The sequence below is a fragment of the Chiloscyllium plagiosum genome, unplaced genomic scaffold (genome assembly GCF_004010195.1).
Source record: "Chiloscyllium plagiosum isolate BGI_BamShark_2017 unplaced genomic scaffold, ASM401019v2 scaf_4034, whole genome shotgun sequence".
In the NCBI taxonomy this organism is placed as follows: Eukaryota; Metazoa; Chordata; class Chondrichthyes; order Orectolobiformes; family Hemiscylliidae; genus Chiloscyllium; species Chiloscyllium plagiosum.
Window position 1 is genome coordinate 24237 of NW_025214736.1, and position 25764 is coordinate 50000.

A 25764-nucleotide genomic window follows, 5' to 3' on the forward strand; every position below is an offset into this window, starting at 1 on the left:
GGTCAGAAGTTAATGCCCCCTGCTCCTTCTGGTTGACAAGCAAAGACACCGGACTTTCTCCTCAAAGAGTCCTAGCCTCTCTTCACTTCCAGGTTTCCCAAGATCGAGAAAATTCTGCTGGGTAGAGCAGATTGTGTTGGAGAGGTGTTTGGGTCCAGGTTTAAAATTCAACACCTCCCTCAACTCCAATTCACCAGTTCTAGAGTATCTAAAATTCATCTTTCCAATTCTCTTCCTGATATAGTGAGTGGTATCAGCATTTTCATTTTTCATTTGTGAGCAATTCTCAAGTGGAGTTAACAAACTTACTTCGAAAGAGTTTGATCAATTAATGCAAATATATTAATTCTAAAGTGGCACAGCAACTTGTTACACTGAAATAGAAGGCGAAACGATGGATCTGTTTCACCCTCAACTTTATTCATTTCAGTCTTGCTACAGGTTGGGACCCAGAAGAAACTAGAAAGAAAAACTTATCATTGAGCCTCTTGGCCAGTACTTGAATATGGTAACCATTGTTGGTGCCTACCTCATCTCTTGAATAATAATAATTAGTCATCTAAGGAGGTCTAGAATAATAACTTCAATGGGAAGAAAGGGTGAAGTGGTAATGGAGCAAATATACAGGTACATCCCATATACAGAAAAACATCTTCAGTACTTTTTATCTCATCCACATCCTGAATCTAATCAAGCCACTAAGATACACAATTTTTACCTGCATTCCGAGACAGATCCAAAACAGAAATCCCAGATAGAATGCTGTTTTCATCACTGTTCTTGCTGTTTTCATTGTTTTCTTCTTCTATAATAGGGCAACTATACAAGTCCTCTGGTGGCTGCTCATTTTTTTCAACAGCTATCTTGTCTGGTTTAGCATTATCCATATTATTCTGCTCTTCAGTTGATAATTGTTCATCTGCTACATTTTTACTTTCTTCTGCTGGTTCTGCAGAACAAAAGCACTCATTTAATAATGTATTCTAGTTTTATTTAATATCCATTTTTATTATTTTCACCCAATTTTAATTAATTCTGCAATGAGCATCACATCATTTAAAAGTTTATATAGATTAATTGTTAGCACGACCATCAAAGGTTGAGGGTTCAAGGAAAGCAGGACATGAGCATGGAAATTAGACAAACATTCCTGCAGCAATTCAACAGCACTGTCACTGAAAGTGAATTCTCTGAATGAGAAGTTATGTAGATATCCCATCTCCTTGTTCAGGTGCACATTAAAGTTCCCACAGCTCCTACCCAAGGGCAGTAAGTTCTCCAACATTACCTTATGAAAAAAAAACCATTGTTCATTGCTTGTGATCGAAATAAAATATCTTCTGAATTGTCCACTATTTGTATCAAATTGTCTCCAATTTACAGACATCTGACTTACGAATCCTACACCTATGACCATGATCTCATACAGGGTATAATTTTAAAGATCTGACATACAAACATTTCCTGTAATCATGAGCAGCTATTTTATATTGTCCTGCATTGTACTCAGACTTAAGTAGAAACAGACTTGTGAATGAACTCAAGAACAGAACCAGTTCACAACCCAGAGGTTTCCTGTACCCAGAACGAACATAACACATGCCTTTCTCATTGTACCAGCTGACTACTTCAGCAAGATTGAATTGAGTGTATCAGGAGGACAAAAAGCTTTGTGGCAATCATTAGTGCAATATTTAAGTGGAACAATGCTTCACTGTTATCAAGAATTGAAAATTGATAAGAATCAGAACGTAGCCATTTCAACTGCTTTTCAAAGTAGTGTAATACATGCACAATGTCATGTGTAAAAAGGGTTAACTCAAAGACAGTTGCAATTGCAGAATGGAAACATTTACTACCACATACTTTAGAAAAGATCAGAACTAAATATTACCAAATCGAGTACCTTAAAGTCCATGACCTTACAACTTCATCTATGAAAAGAAGAAAGTGCCCTATAATTTATTGTGGCTTTTTGCTTTTATCGTTTAAATACACCAACATTCAATAAGAACATGTCTACATCTTACTTTCACCTCAGAAACATGTTTTTTTCTGACAGATGAAACATTCACCATGATTAAGTCATTATACTGTAGGTTACAAAATTTATTATTTTTAAGAAAGAAAAGGACCTCTGGCATTTGGAAAGCGAGACTTTTTAGCTTCATAGAAACAAAATGTTGTTCCATCATTTTCTCATTTTAGAGTATTCTATTTCCATTGAGAATGGTCAGTGGTGTTCAGTAAAATGACAGCACCAATTAAGTTTAGCATTGACAGCATCATCCATGCTTCATACCCTCAATTTGGAAACATTTTGTGCAGAAACAATCAGGCTTACTAAAAGAAATACTCCAGAGTATTTCAAATTTTGTAATAAAATCAGTAAGTTGTATATAATAAAAAATATTTTTACAGTTTTCTAAAGATGTATTATATTTTGCAATAACTGTTTTACAATAATCCTACTAATCGCTATTCAAAACTTCTTTAGATCACTTACTCTTTTTACTGGATGTATCAAGAAAATGTGTAGACAGTCCCAAAATTCTCATTTGCAAAATAAATTAGTGTAAGTGAATGGATACAATTTATGAATTCTCTACAGTATTTTAATCAATATTTTAAAAGACTAATTATCACATCAGATTAGAAATATTGTACCTGTTATTCAAAAATTACAATAAAAATTGACATTGTTCATCTTCCACCCACAATCAGCAACAGCAAATGGAAACTCCTAGTTATCAGTGTTATTTAAGCTAGCAGCAAATTTACAACTGCCAATTGTAGAGAAAGAAGTCAATCTTCCATCAAATGGTTGAACCTCAATTGACACAATCAGCAGCTAATCAAAAGTAAATATGCATGTTTTCAACAATCACTTATGGTGGCTTGCTTTACATTTGGTATTGTAAAAAAATGCAGTGTTGAACTTCTTGTGTTCTGTCTGTTGGCTCCACTTTTAGTTGAGTTTTACCAATTATTCCAGACTTAGAAAATGAAATACACTGGACAGATTAATGAGACTAAAGTTCAATAGATCAACTCATGGCTTGTTTTGGATGAATAGACTCACACTCTTGAGGGAATCTGAAGCAATTTCTACAGCAAGAAAAAAAACTATCCCAAATTACTGCTTTCACTTTAACCTGAAATGATCAGTATGTTATTGCAGGTTGGGTGAACAGAGCAGTGAGAAGACATTGAAATAGCAGAGCAGGAATAGGGAACCTCTCAGCCCCGATTTCAAATCTGAACCAGGAAAACACCAATAACAGATATCAAATTTTGCAGTGGTGTCGTGCAGTAGGATTAGGAATGAATAGGACAGCAGGGTTCCCTGGAGTGCCAGTATTATGACCAGGTCCCAGGAAAGGTTCACCAATTTGTTACAGTTCCGTGCAGCTTACTCCTAATTCTAAAGTCCTTGTGAGGAATGAACTGATTGCTTTTCTTCACTCACCTTCAACAACATCCCCACCCCACTTCATCCTCAACTGGTTGCAATGAGGTTGATTTACAAATTGTATATGCCTTTCTCATAGATCAAATGAGTTTTTATTTTAAAAGGAGTCATTTAACCCAGTTTTCTTGCATAAACAAAAGTCATAAAATCCCTACAGTGTGGAAACAGGCCATTTGGCCCAACAAGTCCACATCAACCCTCCAAAGACTCATCCCCTGACCCTATTACTCTACATTTCCTCTGACTAATGCACCAACCCTACACATCTCTGAACATTACGGACAATTTAGCATGGCCAATTCACCTAACCTGCATATCTTTGGACTGTGAGAGGAAACTGGACCACCTGGAGGAAAGCCACGCAGACACGGGGAGAATGTGCGAACTCCACGTAGGCAGTCACCTGAGGCTGAAATCGAACCTGGGTCCCTGGTCCTGTGAGGCAGCAATGCTAATCTCTCAGCCACTATGCTGATAGAGTCCTACACCAACGGAAGCAGACCCTTTGATCCAAGACAACAATAATCCCAAGCTATACACCTGCCTCCTCCTGACCCATATCCCTCCAAACCTTTCCTATTCATGTACTTATCCAAATGTCTTTTAAACATTGTAATTGTACTCACATCCACCACTTCCTCAGGAAATTCATTCCACACATTAACAACCCTCTGTGGTAAAAAATGTGCCCTTCATTTCTTTTTTAAAATCTATCTCCTCTCACCTTAATAGTGTGCCTCCTGGTCTTTAAGTCCCCCATCCGAGGGGAAAGACAGCTACAAATAACTCTGTCTATACCCCTCACTATTTCCTAACCTCTATAAGATTTACAAAACATGCCTCTGACCCTGACATTTCTCCCCATCACGTTCACAATTTGAAATAATTCCCAGGATATTACAATTTAGTTTTTGTGCATTTCTCTCTTTGAAGTCCATCTGCTTGAAGCTTCCCAGACACCTCACCATGTGTGACATTCCAGGATCTCTCCCTCAAGACGGTCAGTAAATCTACAGCCACAGTTGCTGTTTGGCTACATTTCCTTTTGTTCAAAAAGTAATGTTGCAATTAAAAATTCAACATACTCATAAGTACTTAGGGGTTCTGATCTGTCATCACAACAATCAGGGCTACACTTGATAACAGGAAATGTCAGTACATAAACGGATGAGTGGAGGTGGGAAGTGGCCATCATTAAGGATAACTGCATTGCCCACATGTAGGCTGAGGCTAGGTTCAACAAAGGAATGGAAAGTTGGGATGGGGAGGCTGCATCGTTTGAAATCATATTGAACCAGTGTCTCGCAAGAAGGCTGGTATTCTCTACGCTGTCTTTACATCCTGTATTCGACCCTTCCACTGAGGACCAGAGTGCTTAAATGAGAGGGAAAGTGATAGATCAGTTCAGTCACATTGATTGTAGGGGCAACAATGAGAGAAGGACCAGCCTCATTATGGTACAAGGTGATATGAATAGGAGGGTGTATTGGACTACAAATGTAGAATAATAGTCACAGAACACAATAGCCATCTGAAAGGTTTAAGTGCAGAGGTTTAACTTCATGGAACTTCAGAGCACCGTTCACTCTGAAACCTGCATCTGACCAGACAGGTGATGATAGAGCTGTATTCAAAATTGGAAGAGTTGTTTAGGCCAATGGGGTATTATGGCCACCCATCACCGATGGGGTGAAGGTGTTCATGATGTTTCACTTTTATACCACATACCCTTTCTAAAGTTCTTTTTGAGACATCTATAAGATCTATGGACTAGAGGCAATGGAGTACATCAGGTATTGCACCTATTAGGCCATACCTATCATCACCATTAAATTCAATCCAATGAAGGAAATCAAGCCAATCAGGATAGTTTCAAATTGCTTTTAAGCAAAAAATCAAAACAGAGCTAATAGTGAGATGATGCTAATGTGGAATTTCAAAGGATTAGGCTAATGTTCTAGGACCACAGCTTGAAATCCTACCTTGATAGATGCTAGAATTTGAATTCACTTCATTAATCTGGACTATGAACTTGGTCTCAGTGATGGTTAACTTTGCAAATAACATTGATTATTAGAAAATCCTACCTCATACAGGAAAGTAAATGTGCCATCCTTATCTCCCAGCCCACAGCAAAATGGCTTATTCTTAACTGCCCTCTGAAATGGCCCAGCAAACCAGTCTGCTTAAGGGTACTTAGGGATTGGCAATATCCTGCTATTGAAGCCCACATTTAATGAAAGAATAAATTAAATAAAATATGCCATGTTTCTAACAGCGTCTTTCTGTATTATAAATGTCTGTAGTTTTACTGTGACAAATTGAAAATATATTAATACTGTGTCTGTTCAAGCAGTTTTATTTATTACAAACATACAGGATGCCAGAGAAACTTAGTAGCTCTGGCAGATTCTGTGAAGAGAGAGACCAAGTTAATATTTCAAGTTCAAAATAACTCTTCTTCACAACTTGAGAGTTTTTAAAATTGCTGTTTTATTTGATGACTGGCAGAGATTTATTACAAGAGTATAAGTTTGTTTTCTGATATTGTTCATTGAAATGTATTTAACCTACTTCTTATTTTCCCAACGAAATGGATTATCATAGTGATCTTCACTTACCTATCTAAAATCTGTAAGTTATTTGTCTATGCAAATCCATGACTTTGTATAACAACTCTCAGCACTGACTTAACATTTGTAAAAATGTAGTCAGCTATTATTTGTCTCATGTTTAAGACAATACTGGACATCGAAGCACCTTTAAATTCAGAAACATTAGCATCAACATTAACAGTTCAGAACTTACCTTCTGTTTCAGATAAGCTATTATCATTGCCAGCTAATAAGTTTGCAAGATCCCCATGTTCAGTCTTGTGTAGTATCCCCAAAAATGTGGAGAACCAACCAGGAGGTTTCATAATTAATCTACTCAATAATTTCCGGGCTCCTGCTCTGTTTCCATTTTGTTTAGTTTCACTCATAATCTGAAAGACAAGTTTAGATTAGAATTAAAAAGGTTGTCACAGTATATATCAGTTTACATTTACATTTTTTATTCAGATTCTTTGGTGATATTAATTGAATGATTGCTAATAGCATGAATCATACCACTGAATCTTTATCATTTTCCTAAAGCAGGTGAGGTAAAATTTAATGTCATGTCCAAAGGCATTTAAGAAAACAGGTCTCATCTGACACTATGCTGACAAACCAACAAGGATCACATGGTCAAATTCCTAGAAAACGTTTGAATCAACTGAACCAAGCCAACTGCATAATTATTGGACAGAATATCTCCTCCTTGGTGTGGCACGAGCAATCGCATAAAGGATGGAAAAATTTGGTAAAATGAAATAACCAGAATCACAACAGAGAAAACAAACGTACTAGTTTTCTCTCAAGCTTAAAATGGCAACTTCAAGATTGTGCCGTGGTGTGATGATGGCCTTGTTATCATGTATTTGAATCTCATTAAAGTACCAACTTATCTTCGAGTTGTCTTCTTCTCTCTTCATTCCATGACATGTAAATCAGAGTAGGTACCTACTGGCTGTAGCTCACTAAAGGCAGTCATGACATTAACCAACTCCATCTTCTGAACAATGTCCCAGGTCACCATCCACCTTGAACTTTTGTCCACACAAGTTGGAAGTGGTAAACCATGAACCTCACTCCATCACCATGCTTGCTGTTGCACCAATTCACACACTACTTCAACCCTTCAACACTTTAATTTGGACCTCAGGTACAACTATGAGTTGCATGCTATTTCCAGGTTTCTTTGTATTGAGAAACACACATGCTTTTCATATATCTGCATCAGGGTGGATGTTATGGCTCTTAGCTTGTTTTCTTAGCTTTCCTACTCACTTTTCTGTTAGTGGGAGGCTGTCAGCATCTACCTACTTCACATTTCTTTTTAGCATACAGAAGTGTTTGTGTTTAGTTACAGGATATCAGTCTTTGACGCTTGCATTGCTTTTTTTTTCAACAAACAGGGTCTTCTATTCTATGATGCAGGCTGCCAGCTTCTGTGGCTGGCATTGCTTTATAGCGCAGGGTGAGTGGCAGACAATTCATTATGCTGAGAAACAGTGAGCAGTCAAGGGAGTGGCCATTTTGCTGTGCAGCTCTGTGCTATAACAATGGCACATCAGCAGCACATACCAGTAGTTTTCACACAACACTTCATGTGGTCCAAGAAAATGAAAATCAAAGGGAGTAATTCATGACGAGATGGCAGGTCTCTACAGAGAGCTAGAGGGTATAATCACAGTCAATTAAGGGGTTCAACAGAAATGGGGGAGGCTGAAAAGTCATAGAGGCCACAGTGACAACAACACAAGGGAAGCATGCAGAATGGGGAAAGTTCATGTGTCACAGAAGGCTTGCAAGTCACTGACTTGGATATAAAGTTTGAACCTCACCATGTTTGTCGGAATGCCAAATGTGCAATTGCCGATACAAAATTGCTGACACAACGGGCAAAGGGGGTAGAGTAAGTTATTGTCTTTTTTTAAGGAACGTGAGGTCCTGCTAGATGTAAATGCAGTAATTGGGACTTCACTGATTCTGCAATTGCATCCATCTGGCTTCAATCTGCACTTCACTGGTAGGGCACTCTCGGACATAGTCCAAGAATTCTCAATAAGACTTATGGCCAAACAATCATCACTATTATATTTTATGCACTAATTGCTTCCTTGTCATGTCAGTGAAGCAAATGTAGTCAGACGAAGGCAGTTAAAGCAGTTCTTGTGGTTTTCATTTCACAATCATATTCCATAGATATTTAGCAGCTGCCACATTTGTACACTGAGCTGTAAGTATGTAAGTATGTAACAGCATGGTCTGTGATGCAGAATAGAGCCTTTCCTTGGAGGGTTGGATAATTGTGGTGGCTTACCTATAGAATTTTACTCCCCCATATTGGTTGCTTATTGCATGTTTGGATAAGAATGACACACCTCAGAGCTCCTTACTGAGCCATTATTATTAGCTCCTTTCAAAGCTTCCATGCCACACTGGGTAAGCTTCATTGTGATAGATGTGAGGGCTCAGGAGATCCTTCAATAAAATTGTGTTATCTTTCTAACATTCAACACAGATTAGCTGCTCATGCTTCTGACATGAAAAATGCTGTGGCTTGAGTCTTTGTGACCTTGGTGCAGCTTGCATGATAATGGAGGAGGCGATAGTAATTACAACAGCATCAACAGGAACAGCTGTCCCCTGTACAGCCACCAGAGGGTGCAGCAGCTGATGATGATCTACCAAGGAGGCAGAGGGCAATGATGAGAACAAAAATCAAGATGCCTCGCTGTCTTTCTCTCCAATTGTCTAAAAGACAGTGTAGTTGCTGGATAAGGATCTCTTGGCTTATCATTACCGAGGAGTTTTTTGAGGAGTAGGAACTGAACTCAGAGGGATAGGGTGGCAAGCAAACTCTTCCTGGTCGATGTCAAGGTCACAGCTGTCTTGAAAGATTTTAGGTCTGCAGTTTGTATCAATTACAAATGGGGATCTTTGTGGCAAAAGCAGGGGCTGGGTGCCCCTGCAGTGTCCCGAGAAGGGCGATCCTGTGTGTGGCAGTTCCTCTATATGAGTGCCTGCTGGCACCACCCTGTCTCCCTGAAAAGAAGCTGGACCTGGAGTGAGATAAAGATCCGTGGTCACCCTCTCAATTTGCCATTGAGGCTGAGTGTCCATGACTACAGTGATAGAGTGCAGACCTCTGCGCATAACCTGCAGACACTGAGTGTGCTGGACCTGGTTTTCAATGATAGACTCCTCCATCCTTCATCCATGACAAACTTCTGGCAAACCCATCTGTTGCTCCTGTGCCTGTCTGTGCATTTTGACAACGTCATTAATGCCTAAGACCATGGCACGAGCTGGTGCCTAATCTCTGGCAGTCATACATATGTCAAAGATCTGGGGTTTTTCTTCCTTGACCATGTTAGTGGTGTGCTCCCCAGAGTTTTGTTCACAAGTCTATTCTAGATACAGAGGTAAAGGTCTCTGAGCTAGTAGAAGTGTAGGTGAAAGCCTTGCCTGTGCATCCTGTAAGAGTTCAGTGTCTTCCTTCGCCAAGGTGGAGGTGGAGTTAAGAATCTCTGATATTGGTCTCTTCTGGGTGGGGATTGGATGTGTGTTGCCAGTGCCTCAGTGAAAGAAGAAAAGGAAGCAGCTGTTTAAGGGGGATTAAGGCTGTGCAGACTGAAAATGAATTTGCACTGCTCGTAATGGGAGAACAGTACAGCATTGGAAAATGGTTCTTACTGGGTTGGTTGGATATTGAGGCCTCCCCTTCTTGACCTGGTTGTAGGCCAACATTTCCTGCAGTGAAAGAGTTGGACCAAGTACAACGTATGTGGATTGAAGAGCAGTTAGTGATGATACTGGAGAAGTCGAGGTGATGAGTTGTCACCAGTAAGTGAGGTAAAGAAGCAAAAAGGAAAGGAAGGCTTAGTAGTTTGGGAAGATGAGGGAGGTGAGAGCCACTGAATCAACACTATTCATGTAATAATGATGGTAGTAGTCCATGTGTCTGGGTGAGAGGTGTGCAGTGCCAGAAGTGGCCCTGAAATTGTGAGGTGGCATAAAGAAGACTGTTGCACACACCCTTGCAGATTTCTGCACTGCTTGACATTCTGCTTCACCCAGGGCATCGTACTGGTCCAAATGGTCATTTGGGCCGAGGCTGGTTGGTGTGATGGCACGACCTTCGATGGTAATCTGCAGGTATTGGACTGCCCTCTCCAATCACCAGCACCTCCAGTTCACTCTCCTGAAGCAGGAACTTTCTTTTCTTCTCGATGATAAAAATCCTGCAGGACGGTGTGAGTGCCACTTGTTGGCTTGTCACAATTGAAGTGGTGTGCAACTAAGTTTGAATATGACATCTTCAACATATATGCAAGAAGGTTCTGGCAATGGTGAACATTTCTGCCTCTTCAGCAGCATGATTCTTTGAGAAAACATCCTGGTTGCAAAACTAATGAGGTGAAGACTGTAACATTCCATGAGATACATTGCTCTCAGTCACTGCGGACTGGATCGCTAGGCTCTTCATGTCTGTGTCCACTTCCTACTTCCAACTATCACATTTTGTCAAGATGTTTCCCTTCTAAGTATATCAGTATGTCCGAATTCATAATGAAAACTAATAATTATGAGTCCTGATGTAATTGCAGAACTTGACCACTTGGTGACACTGTACTATCTTTTCCTGCGATCACTCAAACACATTGAAAATATTTGATCCACAAGATATTTATTCCATCACAGAAATTTATGCTATAATATTACCATATTACAGCAAAACTATCAAATTGAAGTATACATTTAATTTTCTTTTGTAGCCTTTGGAATGCTTGCACTAACATTTTTATTTGAAGGTCTCAGCCTTTCTTTTTGGTGATGTTAGTTGTGACTCCAGAAAATGATTTTAGGAAGTGCAGCCTGATTACGTGCATTGTACTTAATTTTCAAAATTCCAGTCTATTTAATTGAGATTTTCCTTAGTCGTCAGCAGATTTTAGGTCGTTACATGTTTCAAAACTATTTGAAGAAAACCTAGGAAGGCTATTCCAAAAGCTTTATTTGGTTAACGTTCATCGTGAGTGCATTTTGATATAAGAACCATGTGTCAAAGCATAGAAGATGTACCAATCTCATACTTGTAACTTTTGTTTTGGGATCTCGTTTAGATAAAATGCTAAACTGATGCCCTGCTAAGGTCGATGTAAAATAATCCATGACACTATTCTGAAGTCATGTGGACCTAAGTACTCTAGAACTCTCTCCACAGATGCTGCCAGATTTGCTGACTTTCTCCAACACTTTCTGATTTTATTTCAGAGCAGAGGAGTTCTCCTTGTTGTGCTGGCCAATGTTTACCCCTCAGTCAATATCATTAAAAGCAGATTTTCTGCTCATTATCACATAGATTGTTTGCAGGAGCTTGTAGTATGAAAATCAGACTAATGGTCACACTTCAAATATTGACTGAACTTCACAAAAGTACTTCAGAGACTGCAAAGCACTTTGGGCTGTCCTGTGGTCATCAATGATACTTTGGAAAATACAAGCCTTTCTTTCTGCTGCTGTATAAAAACACCACAACAGTTCTGAAGGAATCTGCTGCACAAATGCATGACCCTTTCTTACCAGCTCTACATTGATAGAATAAATCATATGTTGATAAAGCCTCCAGTTTCATTCAGTGTTCTTGGATTGCTACATATGTACAATCAATGGCAAGCTGTACTTGCAGGAATCAACCCAGAGATTTCTTTATGTTTTCATGAGATGGAAATATCACTAGTGAGACCAGTATTTGACACCTACTTGCCTTCTAAGTCATTTCAAAGGAAAGTTAAGAGTCATTGTTGTGGATGTGAACTCACATTTAGACCAGTCCAGATGTTTCCCTTCAGAAAGATAGTGCGAACCAAAAGTGGCTTTGCAATAATTGATGACAACATTATGGTCACTGTGAGATTAGTTTTCAATTCCAGATTTACTTTTTGAATTTAAATTCGACCAGTTACCATAGTGGAATTTGAACTCATCTCCCAGAGTATTAATCTGGGTTTAATTGACTTGCTAGTCCAGTGCCATTACTATTTGCATTACATTGCCATCACTTATTGGTTTAGACTGTCACAGTTACATAAATTGATGAATCAGTAATAGTTTTACTTAGATTTCGAGCACCAGATTTCCATTTGGCTGCGCTAGTCTATGTCGATATTTATATTCCATGCAAGCCTTCCCTAACATTACTTCTTTTCTGAATTAATGGTGCTGGAAGAGCACAGTAGTTCAGGCAGCATCCAAGGAGCTTCGAAATCGACATTTTGGGCAAAAGCTCAAAGCTCCTTGGATGCTGCCTGAACTGCTGTGCTCTTCCAGCACCACTAATCCAGAATCTGGTTTCCAGCATCTGCAGTCATTGTTTTTACCTTATTACTTCTTTTCTACCTATTCGCTCATCCTCCTATGATGTTCTCTCTAGCTTCTCCATACATTAAACTATCCAATGTGCCAATGTGAATTCCACCTTTTCAGCACTCCAAGTAAAAAAGCTCTTCTTGAATTCCTACAGGATCTTCTAACCAGATCTAGAATTGGCAAGGTGAGGTCAAAGTGAAAATTTCCTTGGTGACCACAGTGAATGATACCAGCCCTAACCATACTGCTCTGTGGGTAAAGAATGCTAAAATGCAACTTATGAAGTGGCTTGCAATCTTGAGTGCACATCAAGGTCAAGAAATGAATGGATCGTCATAGTCCAATGTATGTTATTCATGGTAAAGAGCTGTACTGCAGTTAATGGTTTATTCATCATGAGGGGTGCACTGTGCTCACATATGTATTTCATTTTGATGCGTGTGCTGTGGGAATGTATGAGTTATTCATGGTGTGAGCACAGCGGCTACATGTTTTATTCATGGTAGAGGCTAACTGTGGCTACTTTTGTGTTATTTATGCTTTGTGGCTCTGGTAAATTTATGATACATATGAAAGAGGAGGTCCGTCAATGCTTATATTAAATTGTCCCACTTCATCTGTTGCCCTCATCAACTAACGTGAAATGATAAAGATAATGGAAGTGAAACTGTGAGGGAAAGTGCATGTCTGGGTGGGCTGGAGATGCTGGTGACAATACATTGCTCCTATATCCCACTCAAAATACAGACTGCAGGAACTGTGGCTTCCTTACACATCTCCCAATTCCCTCCAAAAAGGTAAGAAGACAGTGAAAGAAGCAAATGTAGAAGGCTCAAAAAAAAGAGCAGGAAAAAGATAGATAGAAACAAAAGAGCAGAAACAGAGCAAAGCAGCAACATTAACACAATAGAAACCAGGAAGGAAGAACATGATTTCGGATTTATTACATCTTACATCCTTTTCACCAGCCTGTCTATCTCTTTTTGATCACTATCATTAGTATTCCCATAGATCCTCAAATAGTGACTCCTGGAGAACACTGTATTCCTTGCTAAATATTCCCCCGGTCTCAAATAATCATTCAATACTGCTCTCTATTTCTTCTCTTAAAACTCACTGCTGAACTTCCTTAATTAATCACAATCGATTTCCTGGATGGTGGGGTTTCCTAGCAATGTCACCTGAAGAGACAGTGGGGAATGTATCTCCACAGAGCACAGTGGTCTGGCAGCCATTGAACACACCGAGGAGTATTAAACAGGACATCTGCACAATATTTGGCTGAAAGTCATACTTCAGGCATCTCCCAAAATGAAAAATCAGGAAAACGTGAATGACACATACTGATTTGACTTGGCTTGTATCCCAGAAAATGGAACTGTAGTACAATCAGTACCTTCGTTTTCCAAGTAACGCTGTTTGTTTTTCACATTTTATTTCCTCTCTGCATTGTCAGCTCTTCAAATTTACTGACAGTTTTGTTGTCCGAGCAACATCAGTGACAACATTGGCAAGAGCTGTGACTACAAGCCGGCGGCCTGGAATCCTATTCCAGATATGTGCAGAGTGAGGCACATAAAAGGGGAGGTTCGCACAGTGTGAATGTAGGAGGTTCTTACTGGAGATGCTTGTTGGGAGGTGGGGAAAGAGGTAAATGGGTTGGGGGGGGGGGGGGGGTTGTGAGTGGAAGGGCACCTATGTGAACAAACTTTGTAGAAAGGTTGACCTTGAGGATAGTAACACCTTTTCTACCCCAGACCCAAACGGGGTAACTTTCCAGAATTCCCCTGCCTCTGGACTCCTCGTACTGAGACCAATTTCTTCTCTTTATCAATTTTTAGTCCACCTACTATCATGTATTTTAACGACTTCTTCTTTCATTATGACATGGGCAGCATCTTCTTGACTGGTAAAGAGAGATGCAAAGTTCATATTTAGAACCTCAGCTATGTCCACTGCTTCTATGTGTCAGTTGTTTTTTGGTGCCTACATGGCTCCACACTTTCTTTTACTGCTCTTTTATTGTTCAGATGGTAAGTAAAACTTTTGGATTCCTTTTTAAAGCAGTTACCAGTCTCTTCTAATTCTTACCTTTTATTCCACTATGTTGGATATTTACTTACCCTCTGACCTTTTAAATTCCACATGGTTCTCAATTTTATTACCCACCCTTTTCTGGTATTATCGCTTTCGTTGTCCAGGGAGTGCTCAGTTTGTTTGCCTGATGGCTACACCAAACTGTCTTCTCTTTGAAGGGAGACCATTGTACTATTACAGTTTTGCCTGACAATCTTTAATTCCAATTTATTTGGTCAGATCCCTTCTTAAACCATTGAAATTGGACCTCTCCAACTAATTATTGTTGTCTTTGAATGCTCCTTGTCCTTTTCCATGGCCAATTTAAAGCTCATGCTAATGTAACTGTTGTCACTAAATGTTCCCTCACTGACACTGAATTCAGTGGATACAAGTCAGTCTCCAGAACCAGAAATACCAAGGCCTCTTACTGTCATTCATTGAAGCATGCAGTGCAGAAAATTCTCCTGATAGAAATTCTGAATCTTTCTATAACTTCCTTGCAAATTTGTCCCTTTGTATCATTCCTCATTGGAAGCCAATAGAATACACTCAGCAGTGCATTTGAACAGATGTACATTCAAATTTGGAGCAGGAACAGATCATTTGGTCCCTTGTGGAAATTATAGGAAGGTTCAGAATTTCCATCAGGAGAATTTTCTGTGCTGCATGTTTCTATGAATGAGACTAAGAGGCCTTGGTATTTCTGTTTCTGGGGAATGAGTTGTATCAACTAGACCTTCCTAGCATTAGTGAGGGAATATTTACTGATAACAGTTACAGGACCATGAGGTTTAAATTGGCCATGGAAAAGGACAAGGAGCATTCAATGACAACAATAAATAGTTGGTGCAGTCCAATGGCTATTGCACCATTCGATAAGATCATGGTTGTTCTGATTTTGGCCTTAACTCTACTTTACTGCCTAAACTAATACTGTTTAAGCCCCTTATTAGTCAAAGATATATAAACCTCTACCTTGAAGATATTCAATGAGTCTGTCTCCAGTGATCTCTGAGAATGAGAATTCCACAGATCCCTTATCCTTTAAGTTTCAGAACTAGGGATGTTTTTTGATGATTACAATACTTTATTTCCATTTATAGTTCCACAGAAATTGAAGAAAAACCTAGAACAACATTCAGGCTTGAGCTAATAAGTGATAAATAAAATACATCTCACATAAGGTCAAGGCAATGACATTCTCATAAGAGAATCAAACCATATAAACTTGACATTCAATGGAATTATCATTGGAGAAAACTCTCAGCATCAACATCCTGAGGGTTACCATTGACATAAAAATTAACTGGACTAGCCACATAAATACTGCAGCTATAACAGCTGGTCAGAGACTAGTATTCTGCATTGAGTAATTCAGCTCCTTATCTCCCATAACTGTTCAATATCTACAAGGCATTAGATCAGGAAAGCAATAGAATACTTACTCTGCCCCACTTGCTTGGATGAGTTACAGCTCCACCAAGGTCAAAGAAGTATGACACAATCAGCTCAAAACAAGCTGCTTAATTGACCACCTACGCATCACTTTAAACAGTCACCTTCCACCAGTGGCAGATAGTATCAGCACTGTGTACTGACTGTAAGATGCACTGTAGCACCTGCAAAGATATCTTTGTCAGCATCTTCCAAATTCCTGGCTCCGACTTTCTAGAAAAACATAGTCAGCAGCAGCTGAGCACACCACTATATGAAAAATATATCGTCCAAATTACACAACATCCTGACTTGAACTGTACTCTTCCATTGCCGCTAGGTCAAAACTTTGGTAACTGTTTCCAATAAATACTACTGATGTGTGCCGACCAGCCATGGATTGCAGCCGTTCAATGATGCGTATGACCACTATCTTCTCAACTGCTATGAGGGGCGAGCATGAAATACTTGAGCTGATAAATGGCTAACAACATTTGCACATCAAACGTGCTTCACAATAACCATCTCCCACAAGTCAGAATCTAGCCACCCTTGCTTAATGTTCAATGACATTACCATTGATGAATCTACCACCATCAATTGGTGACATGAAACCTAACTGGACCAGCTATCTAATACTCTGGCTACAAAAGAACATCAGCAGCTGGGAATTATTCAGTGAATAACTCACCTCCTGAATTCCCAAAGGCTGTCCACCATCTCGGGCACATGTCTGCAATATAGAATCATAATCACAGCAGGGAAACAGACCCTTCAGTCCAATTCGTCCATGCCAACAAGATTTCCCAAAATAAACTAGTCTCAATTGCCTGCATTTGACCCATATCCCTCTAAACATTTTCTATTCATGTACCTGCCAAATGTCTTTAGAATGTTGCAATTGTACCTGCCTCTACCACTTCTTCTGGCAGCTCGTTCCACATACGCACCACTCTATGTGAAAATGTTGCCCCTCAGATTCCTTTCAAATCTTTCCCCTCTCATCTTAAATCTATGCGCTCTAGCTTTGAATTCCCTAATCTGTCCAATTCGCTTTATCTATGCTACTAATGATTTTATAAACTTCTAAAAGGTCATCCCCAACCTTCTGCACTCCAAGGAAAAATGTTCCAGCCTAATAACACTCTCCTTATAACTCAAACCCTCCAGTGCTGGTAACATCCTTGTAAATCTTTTCTGCTCCCTTTCCAGTTTAATAATATCCTTCCTATAGCAGGGCAACTAGAACTCTACGCAGTACTCTAAATGTGGCCTAACCAATGTCTTGTATAGCCGTAACATGACATCCTGACTCCTATACTCAATGCTCTGATCAATTTGTGAAGCAGTGACATGCTTCTTCACACATGAGAAGCGTGCCAAATGACTTTTTCACCAGCCTGTCCATCAGTGGCACCACTTTCAAAGAACTATGTCCCTGAAACCGTAGGTCTCTCTCAACAACAACACATCTCAGGGCTCTACTATTCATTGTTTAAGTCCTGCCCTGGTTTCTCTTACCAAAATGCAATACCTTGAACTTATCTAAATTAAACTTCATCGGCCATTCCTTGGCTCATTGGCCCAACTGAACAAAATCCCATTTTACTCTTAGATCACCTTCTTCACTGTCCTTTACACCACCAATTTTGGTGTCATCCACAAATTTATTAACCATGCTTCCTATATTCTCATCCAAATTGTTTATATAAATGGCAAGCAACAGAGGAGCCTGCATCAATCCCTACGGAACATCCCTGGTCACAGTCCTCTAGGCCAAAAAACAACACTCTACCACCAATTTGTAACTCCTACCGTCAAGCCAATTTTGCATCCAATTGGCTAGCTCTCCCTGAATCCCATCTGATCTAACTTTACTAATCAGTCTACCATGCAGAACCTTGTTGAAGGCCTTGCTAAAGTCCATGTAGACAACGTTCCCTCATCTGTCTTCTTGGTCACATCCTCAAAAACTCAATCAAGTCTATGAGACACGATTTTTCATGCACAAAGCCATGCTGGTTATCCCTAATCAATCCTTGTCTCTCCAAAAGGTGTTAAGTCCTGTCTCTATGAATTCCCTCCAACAACCTACCCACCACTGACTTCAGATTGACCAATCTATAGTTCCCTGGCTTTTCCTTACAGCCTTTCTTAAATAAAGACACAACTTCAGTCATCCTCCAGTCTTCTGGCACCTCACCCATGGCTGTCAATGATACAAATATTTCTGCTAAGGACTCTGCAATTTCTTCCTTAACTTCCCACAATGTCCTGGAATACACTGATCAGGTTACAGGGATTTATCTACCTTTATGTGTTTTAAGATTTCCAGCACTTTCTATTCTGTAAAAGGACTGTTTTCAAGACATCAGTATTTATTTCCCCAAGTTCCCTAGCCTCCATGTCTTTCTCCACAGTAAATACTGACACAAAGTATTTGTTCAGTATCTCACTCATCTCTTCTGGTTCCACACATAGATGACCTTGCTGATTTTTTAAGAGCTCCTATTCCGTAGTTGCTATTTTGCTCTTAATGCACTTGTGGAATCTCTTTTGATTCTCCTTAAGCTTATCTGCCTTGGCTACCTCATTTCCCCTCTTTGCATTCCTGATTCTCCTCTTAAATATGCTCCTGCTCTCCCTATACTCTTCAAAGGATTCGCTTGATCTCGGCTGTCTATTCTTGACATATGCCTCCTTCTTTGTCTTGAGCAGTGCCTCAATACCCCTAGTCATCCAGTGTTTCTTGTTCCTACCAGTCTTGCCTTTCACTCTAACAGGAACATATTGTCTCTGAACTCGTTATCTCACTTTTGACATCCTCCTACTTGCGAGTCGTCCCTTTATCTACAAACAGCTCACCCCAAACAACTTTTGAATGTTTCTGTTTAATACCATCAAAATTGACCTTGCTCGAATTTAGAACTTTAACTTTTATACAAAACCTAAACACTATGGAAGGTCCAGTCTACATGTGAAAAGTTAAAATCCACGAATAGGGGATTATTCTTTGGGATGTTTGAGATCTGCCTACATACTGCACATACAGTTTCTTGCTAACTACTGGGGCATCTGCAGTACAATCCTATCAAAAGTGATCATCCCCTTTTTATTTCTCAGTTCAACCCACACAGCTTCTCTGGATGATCCCCCAGAAATATCCTCTCTAAATAGAGCAATCCTGTTTTCCCTAAACAAAAACACCCCTCCTACTCCTCTCTTTCTTCCGTCTCTATCCTTCCTAATGCATCTATACACTGGAACATTGATCTGTCCATCCTGTCCCTCCCTCAACCACATTTCTGTAATAGCTATGATGACCCGTCTCATGTTTCCATTCGTGCCTTAAGTTCATCTGCCTTACCGGTAAGGCCTCTTGCATTGAAATAAATGCAGTTTAATTATTTAGTTATACCGGAATCTTTGCTGTGCTCTTGCCTGCCCTGTCTACTTAACTTACTCCCTTTATCTTCTGAACTATCCTCAACCTCGCTCTTTTCTCCCTATTGCTTTAGGATCCCCCCACCTTCCCTGTCCCTACTAGTTTAAAGGCTTCTGAGTAGCACAAGCAAATCTCCCCTCCAGGATATTGATCTCCTCCATTTTGGGCGAAACTCATCCCTCTTGTACAGGTCGCTTCTATTCCGAAAGAGATTCTAATGATCTGAAAATCTGAATTCATGTTCCCTGCACCATCTGCTCACCACTCATTCTCCTCTGCTGCTCTCACGAGCACATTGCGCCACTCATAATCCAGAGAATACTACCCTTAAGGTCCTGCTTTTGAACCTTGTGCCTAACTTCCTATATTCACTCTGCAGAACCTCATCTCCTTCTCTAATTATCTCTTTGGTACCAATGTGTTCAATGTATCTGGCTGCTCACACGACCTCACCACCCACCTTGAGTATTTGCTGCAACTGCTCTAAGACATGCTTGACCCTATAAGAGAACACTTTTACTTTGTTAGGTGAGTGTTCCACCAACATTAAAGAGGCTCAACACCTTCTACACAAAGGACCTCATTCATCATCTTAAACATTCAATACTTCCAGCACGAGACATAGTAGAATATATCACCACTGCTGCCTCACAGCGCCAGAGACCCGGGTTCAATTCCCGCTTCGGGCAACTGTCTGTGTGGAGTTTGCATATTCTCCCTGTGTCTGCTTGGGTTTCCTCTGGGTGCTCCTGTTTCCTCCCACAGTCCAAAGATGTACAAGTTATGTGAATTGGCCATGCTAAGTTGCCCGTAGTGTTATGTGAAGGGGTAAGTGTAGGGGAATGGGTCTGGGTGGGTTGCCCTTCGGAGGGTTGATGTGGACTTGTTGGGCAGAAGAGCCTGTTTCCACACTGTAAGTAATCTAATCTAAACAGAACTAAGAATGTTAAAAAGACAAGTCTTAAGGACAAATTTATCCTTGTGGACAAATTAGTCATGCAAGGAGATATAACAAGTGATGTAGTGGGGATGACAGAAACATGGCTCAGAGTGACAAGGAATAGAAACTGAATGATCAGTTTTTGGAAAGGACACACAAAAATGAAATGGAGGTGTGTAACACTGTTGATTAAAATAGAAATTAATGCAATTGTGAGGAAGGGTATTAACTCTGGTGAAGTAGAATCTATGCGGGTTGAGTTTAGAAACACCAAGGGGCAGGAAATGATAAAATGGGGTTTTATATATAAACCTACAAGCAGGAAGAGTAATGTTAGGAATGGAATTAAAAAGGAAACTAGCAATGTAAGTAATAAAGCAGCTGCACTTATTGCTGACTTCAGTCAGCATATAATTGGGCAAAGCAAATTGGTAATACATAATAGATTAGTATGCAAAATTAAAGCTCATGGGATTTTATGTTTGCTTACTGACATGGATTGAGAACTGGTTGGCAGACAGTAAACAAAGAATAAGAATTCATGGGTATTTTTCTGGAATGACTAGTGGGAAACTATAGGAATCAGAGCTTGGACCCCAGCTATTCACAATATGTAATACTAATTTGGATGAGGAAACTACAAGTCATATCTCCAGGTTTGCAGAAGATATAAAGCTGGGTGGGATGGAGTTGCGAAGAGGGTGCAGAGATGATTCAGTGTAATTTGGACAAGTTAAGCAAATGGGCAAATAAAGGGCAGATGCAGTAAAATGTGGATAGAGGTGAGGTTATCCATTTGTTTGCCAAAACAGGCAGGTAGATCACGATCTGAATGCTAATAGATTGGGAAAAGGGGAGATGCAATGAGATGTATGTGTCCTTGTACATCAGTTGCTGAATGTAAGCATGCAGGTGCAGCAGGCATTGAAGAAGGCAAATGGGATGTTTGCCCTCATACCGAGAGGATTTCAATACAGGAGCAGGGGTGTCTTACTGCAGTTGGAGATGATCTTGTTAAGACCACATATGGAGTATTGTGTGAAGTTTCGGTCTTCTCATCTGAGCAAGATTATTCTGGCTAGAGAGAGAGTGCAATGAAGGTTTACCAAATTGATGCCTGGGATGGTAGGACTGACGTATGGGAAGAGACTGGATCAGTGAGGAGTATATTCACGGGAGTTCAGGAAAATGAGGGGGTAATTTCATAGAAATCCATAAAATTCTTACAGGACTAGACAGGTAGATACAGGAAGAATGCTCTCAATGACCAGGGAGTCCAGAACCCAAGGGCACAGTCTAAGGATAAGGCAGAGAGGAGCAAGAATCTCTCACCCAGCGAGCTGTGAGCTTATGGAACTCTCTGCCACAGGAAACTGTTGAGGCTAAAATATTGGAGGCTTTCAAGAAAAATATAAATAAGGGTCATTGGATTAAAATCAAAGGATATGGGGAGAAAGCCAAAACACAGTACTGAGTTGGAGGATCAGCCATGATCTTACTGAATTGCTTTTCAGGCTGGAAAGGGTGAAAATGCATAATATCAATATTCTAATGATGTGAACGAATTTAATGAAGGTCCACTGACCTGAGCAGGCATAAACAGTAACCCATATTTACTTAAGCACAGAAGCATATAGCTAGCAAATTATATTTGCCTGCTTGTAGTTCAGGTAATCATAAATTATACCCATGACACTTTTCCCCATTTTTCCCCAGGGCACAAATATAAATGAAGGGATGGCCCTTTAAAATTGACAAGGGAGAATTTCTTTAGCCAGAGGATAGTTCATCTGTGAAACTATTTGCAGCAAAAGGCTGTGGAGACCAAGTCGTTGAGTGTATTTAAGACAGAGATAGATAAATTATTGATTACTAATGGTATCAAGGATTATGGGGAGACGGCAGAAGATCAAAACTGCACACAGTACTCCCAGTGTGGACAGTCACAGGAAGACAATATTGCTCCTGTACACAAACCCTCTTGCAATGAAGGCCAACTTGCCATTTGCTTTCTTTTAGTACATCCTTCAGCATGCTTTCATTGAGATTAAATTGTAACGTTTTAATTTCTATGAAGTACCACTACATATTATTCAAATCAAATTGAATCTAACACCTTTTTTCTCATTTTGTTTTTTTTTCATATAATACGTCTTGTATCTAATACATTAATGTCAACCTCAAGCCTCACAATTGTGCCTCATATCTTTATGCCTTAAATGTAATACGCAGGAATAAGTGAACTCGCATTGTCAATTATTTAAAGTCCCTAGGGACACCTCCCATTTGGACTTGGTAACACCCATTAGTTCAATAATATTTGAATACTGTGACGTCACTTGATCTACTTCAAAGAAGCCTAATTTGACTTATGACATCAATATCGAAAAAGGCATTCAGTTCTACAAGTGATAAAAAAAAGGACCTACATTCTCCACGTCATCTTGGGTCAAAATGCCACTGGTAAAGCAATACACAGAAATGTCAAAGGGTAGCAGCTTGTCGATTAAACTTGGGGCCAAGATGTCGATGAGTTTCACCTCCAGGTCATTTTGGGCTTCCAGTGATGGCGATATACCGTAATCTGTATCGAGACGCACATACTCAGCGGCGTGAGAACAACCGCCTTCCCTCAGGGCAGTGATAAACTCTCCAAACCAGCCCGCTGCAGGGGGCTGCCTGGTGATCTTGGTGAGTAGCAGATTGACAGCAGCCTGGTTGCCTTTTTGCAGTTTCATGGCCCGGATCTCCTCTTTATCGGCCTCTTCCACGAACGTGATGAAGTCCAGCACTGGCTCCACTTGGATGGTCGCGACCAAGCGGTTGCGGAAACAATCGATCAGCATCAACTGCTGCTGCTCTCGCCCCTGCTCACACTCGCTGGAGCTCATGTTGAACAGCTATGCGATAGCGGATACTGGAACTGAACGCTGGCTCCCCACTTCTCCGTGTTTTAAAGTGATCAGTTTCGGTTTCGATTCTATAAAGTCACGCAGTGAAACACAATTGACGTGGAGAAAAGGGGACTTCCATCAGCAATACTTTATCAAAGAAAAATATACACTAAGCAACGTACAGTAGAAAGCCCAATAAACAGTGAAACAAAGTATCGATTTCTGTTTCTATTTACAGATCAAAAGATCAGATTCCCTTTTACAAATGGGACAGGTATTTTCGGATTAGCATAAAAACAGCCCTGTGGCCCAACATTTCAACTCCCCCTCCCACTCTGCCGAGGACATGGAGGTCCTCCCTCACCACCTGACGCCTGGAGGAAGAACTACTCATCTTCCGCCTCAGAACACTTCAACCCCAGGACATCAATGTGGACTTCAACAGTTTCCTCATTTCCCTTCCCCCACCTCACCCCAGCGCATCAATGTGGACTTCAACGCGCAGCCCTCCAATCCCTCTGCTCCAATCCCGACTTCACCATCAAGCCAACAGATAAAGGGGGCGCAGTGGTAGTCTGGTGCACTGACCTCTACACCGCTGAAGCCAAACGCCAACTTGAGGACACCTCTTCCTACTGCCCCCTCGACCATGACCCCACTCCCCATCACCAAACCATCATCTCCCAGACCATACAGAACCTCATCACCTCAGGAGATCTCCCACCCACAGCTTCCAACCTCATAGTCTGGGAACCCCGCACTGCCCGGTTCTACCTCCTTCCCAGGATCCACAAGTCTGACCATCCTGGCCGACCCATTGTCTCAGCATGCTCCTGCCCCACTGAACTCAATTCTACCTACCTAGACACTGTCCTATCCCTCCTAATCCAGGAACTCCCCACATACGTTCAAGACACCACCCATACCCTCCACCTCCTCCAAGACTTCCGTTTTCCCGGCCCCCAACGTCTCATCTTCACCATGGATATCCAATCCCTCTACACCTCCATCCGCCATGACCAGGGCCTCCAAGCCCTCCGTTTTTTCCTCTCCCGACGTCCCCAACAGTACCCTTCCACTGACACTCTCATTCGTTTGGCCGAACTGGTCCTTATCCTTAACAATTTCTCCTTCGAATCCTCCCACTTCCTCCAGACCAAAGGGGTAGCCATGGGCACACGTATGGGCCTCAGCTATGCCTGTCTCTTTGTTGGCTCCATAGAGCAGTTGATGTTTAGTCATTACACCGGCACCACACCCCACCTCTTCCTCCGCTACATTGATGACTGCATTGGCGCCACCTCGTGCTCCCGTGAGGAGGTTGAGCAATTCATCAACTTCACCAACACATTCCACCCTCACCTTAAATTTACCTGGACCATCTCTGACACATCCCTCCTCTTCCTGGACCTCTCCATCTCCATTAATGACGACCGACTTGACACTGACATTTTTTACAAACCCACCGACTCCCACAGCTACCTGTGGATTACACCTCTTCCCACCCTACCTCTTGCAAAAATGCCATCCCGTATTCCCAATTCCCTCGCCTCCGCCGTATCTGCTCCCAAGAGGACCAGTTCCACCACAGAACACACCAGATGGCCTCCTTCTTTAGAGACCGCAATTTCCGTTCCCACATGGTTAAAGATGCCCTTCAATGCATCATGTCCACATCCCGCATCTCCCCCCTCATACCCCACCACTCCAACCGTAACAAGGACAGAACGCCCCTGGTGCTCACCTTCCACCCTACCAACCTTCGCATAAACCAAATCATTCACCGACATTTCCGCCACCTCCAAAAAGACCCCACCACCAGGGATATATTTCCCTCCCCACCCCTTTCTGTGTTCCGCAAAGACCGTTCTCTCTGTGACTACCTGGTCAGATCCACGACCCCCCTACAACCCACCCTCCCATCCTGGCACCTTCCCCTGCTACCGCAGGAATTGCAAAGCCTGCGCCCACACCTCCTCCCTCACCTCCTTCCAAGGCCCTAAAGGAGCCTTCCACATCCATCAAAGTTTTACCTGCACATCCACCAATATCATTTATTGTATCCGTTGCTCCCGATGCGGTCTCCTCTACATTGGGGAGACTGGACGCCTGGAGGAAGAACGCCTCATCTTCCGCCTTGGAACACTTCAACCCCAGGGCATCAATGTGGACTTCAACAGTTTCCTCATTTCCCCTTCCCCCACCTCACCCTAATTCCAAACTTCCAGCTCTGCACTGTCCCCCTGACTTGTCCTACTTGCCTATCTTCTTTTCCACCTATCCACTCCACTCTCCTCCCTGACCTTTCACCTTCATCCCCTCCCCCACTCACCTATTGTATTCTGTGCTACTTTCTCCCCACCCACACCCTCCTCTAGCTTATCTCTCCACCCTTCAGGCTCTTTGCCTTTATTCCTGATGAAGGGCTTTTGCCTGAAACGTCAATTTTACTGCTCCTCGGAAGCTGCCTGAACTACTGTGCTCTTCCAGCATCACTAATCCAGAATCTGGTTTCCAGCATCTGCAGTAATTGTTTTTAC

General features: G+C 41.2%; 1 protein-coding gene across 1 annotated transcript in view; it reads right to left on the reverse strand.

Annotated features, from left to right (window-relative positions):
* The window catches only part of LOC122548006 (interferon-induced helicase C domain-containing protein 1-like), a 45372-nt gene extending 21778 nt beyond the window's left edge, over positions 1–23594 (reverse strand). Inside the window, exons 1-3 of the mRNA XM_043686559.1 lie at positions 22760–23594; positions 6281–6458; positions 719–949 (exon numbers count right to left, since the gene is read on the reverse strand). Of these exons, the coding sequence (XP_043542494.1) occupies positions 719–949; positions 6281–6458; positions 22760–23221 (871 nt within the window). The 5' untranslated portion in view covers positions 23222–23594. The remainder of the gene's footprint in view (positions 1–718; positions 950–6280; positions 6459–22759) is intronic.
* Positions 23595–25764: the final 2170 nt, after the last annotated feature.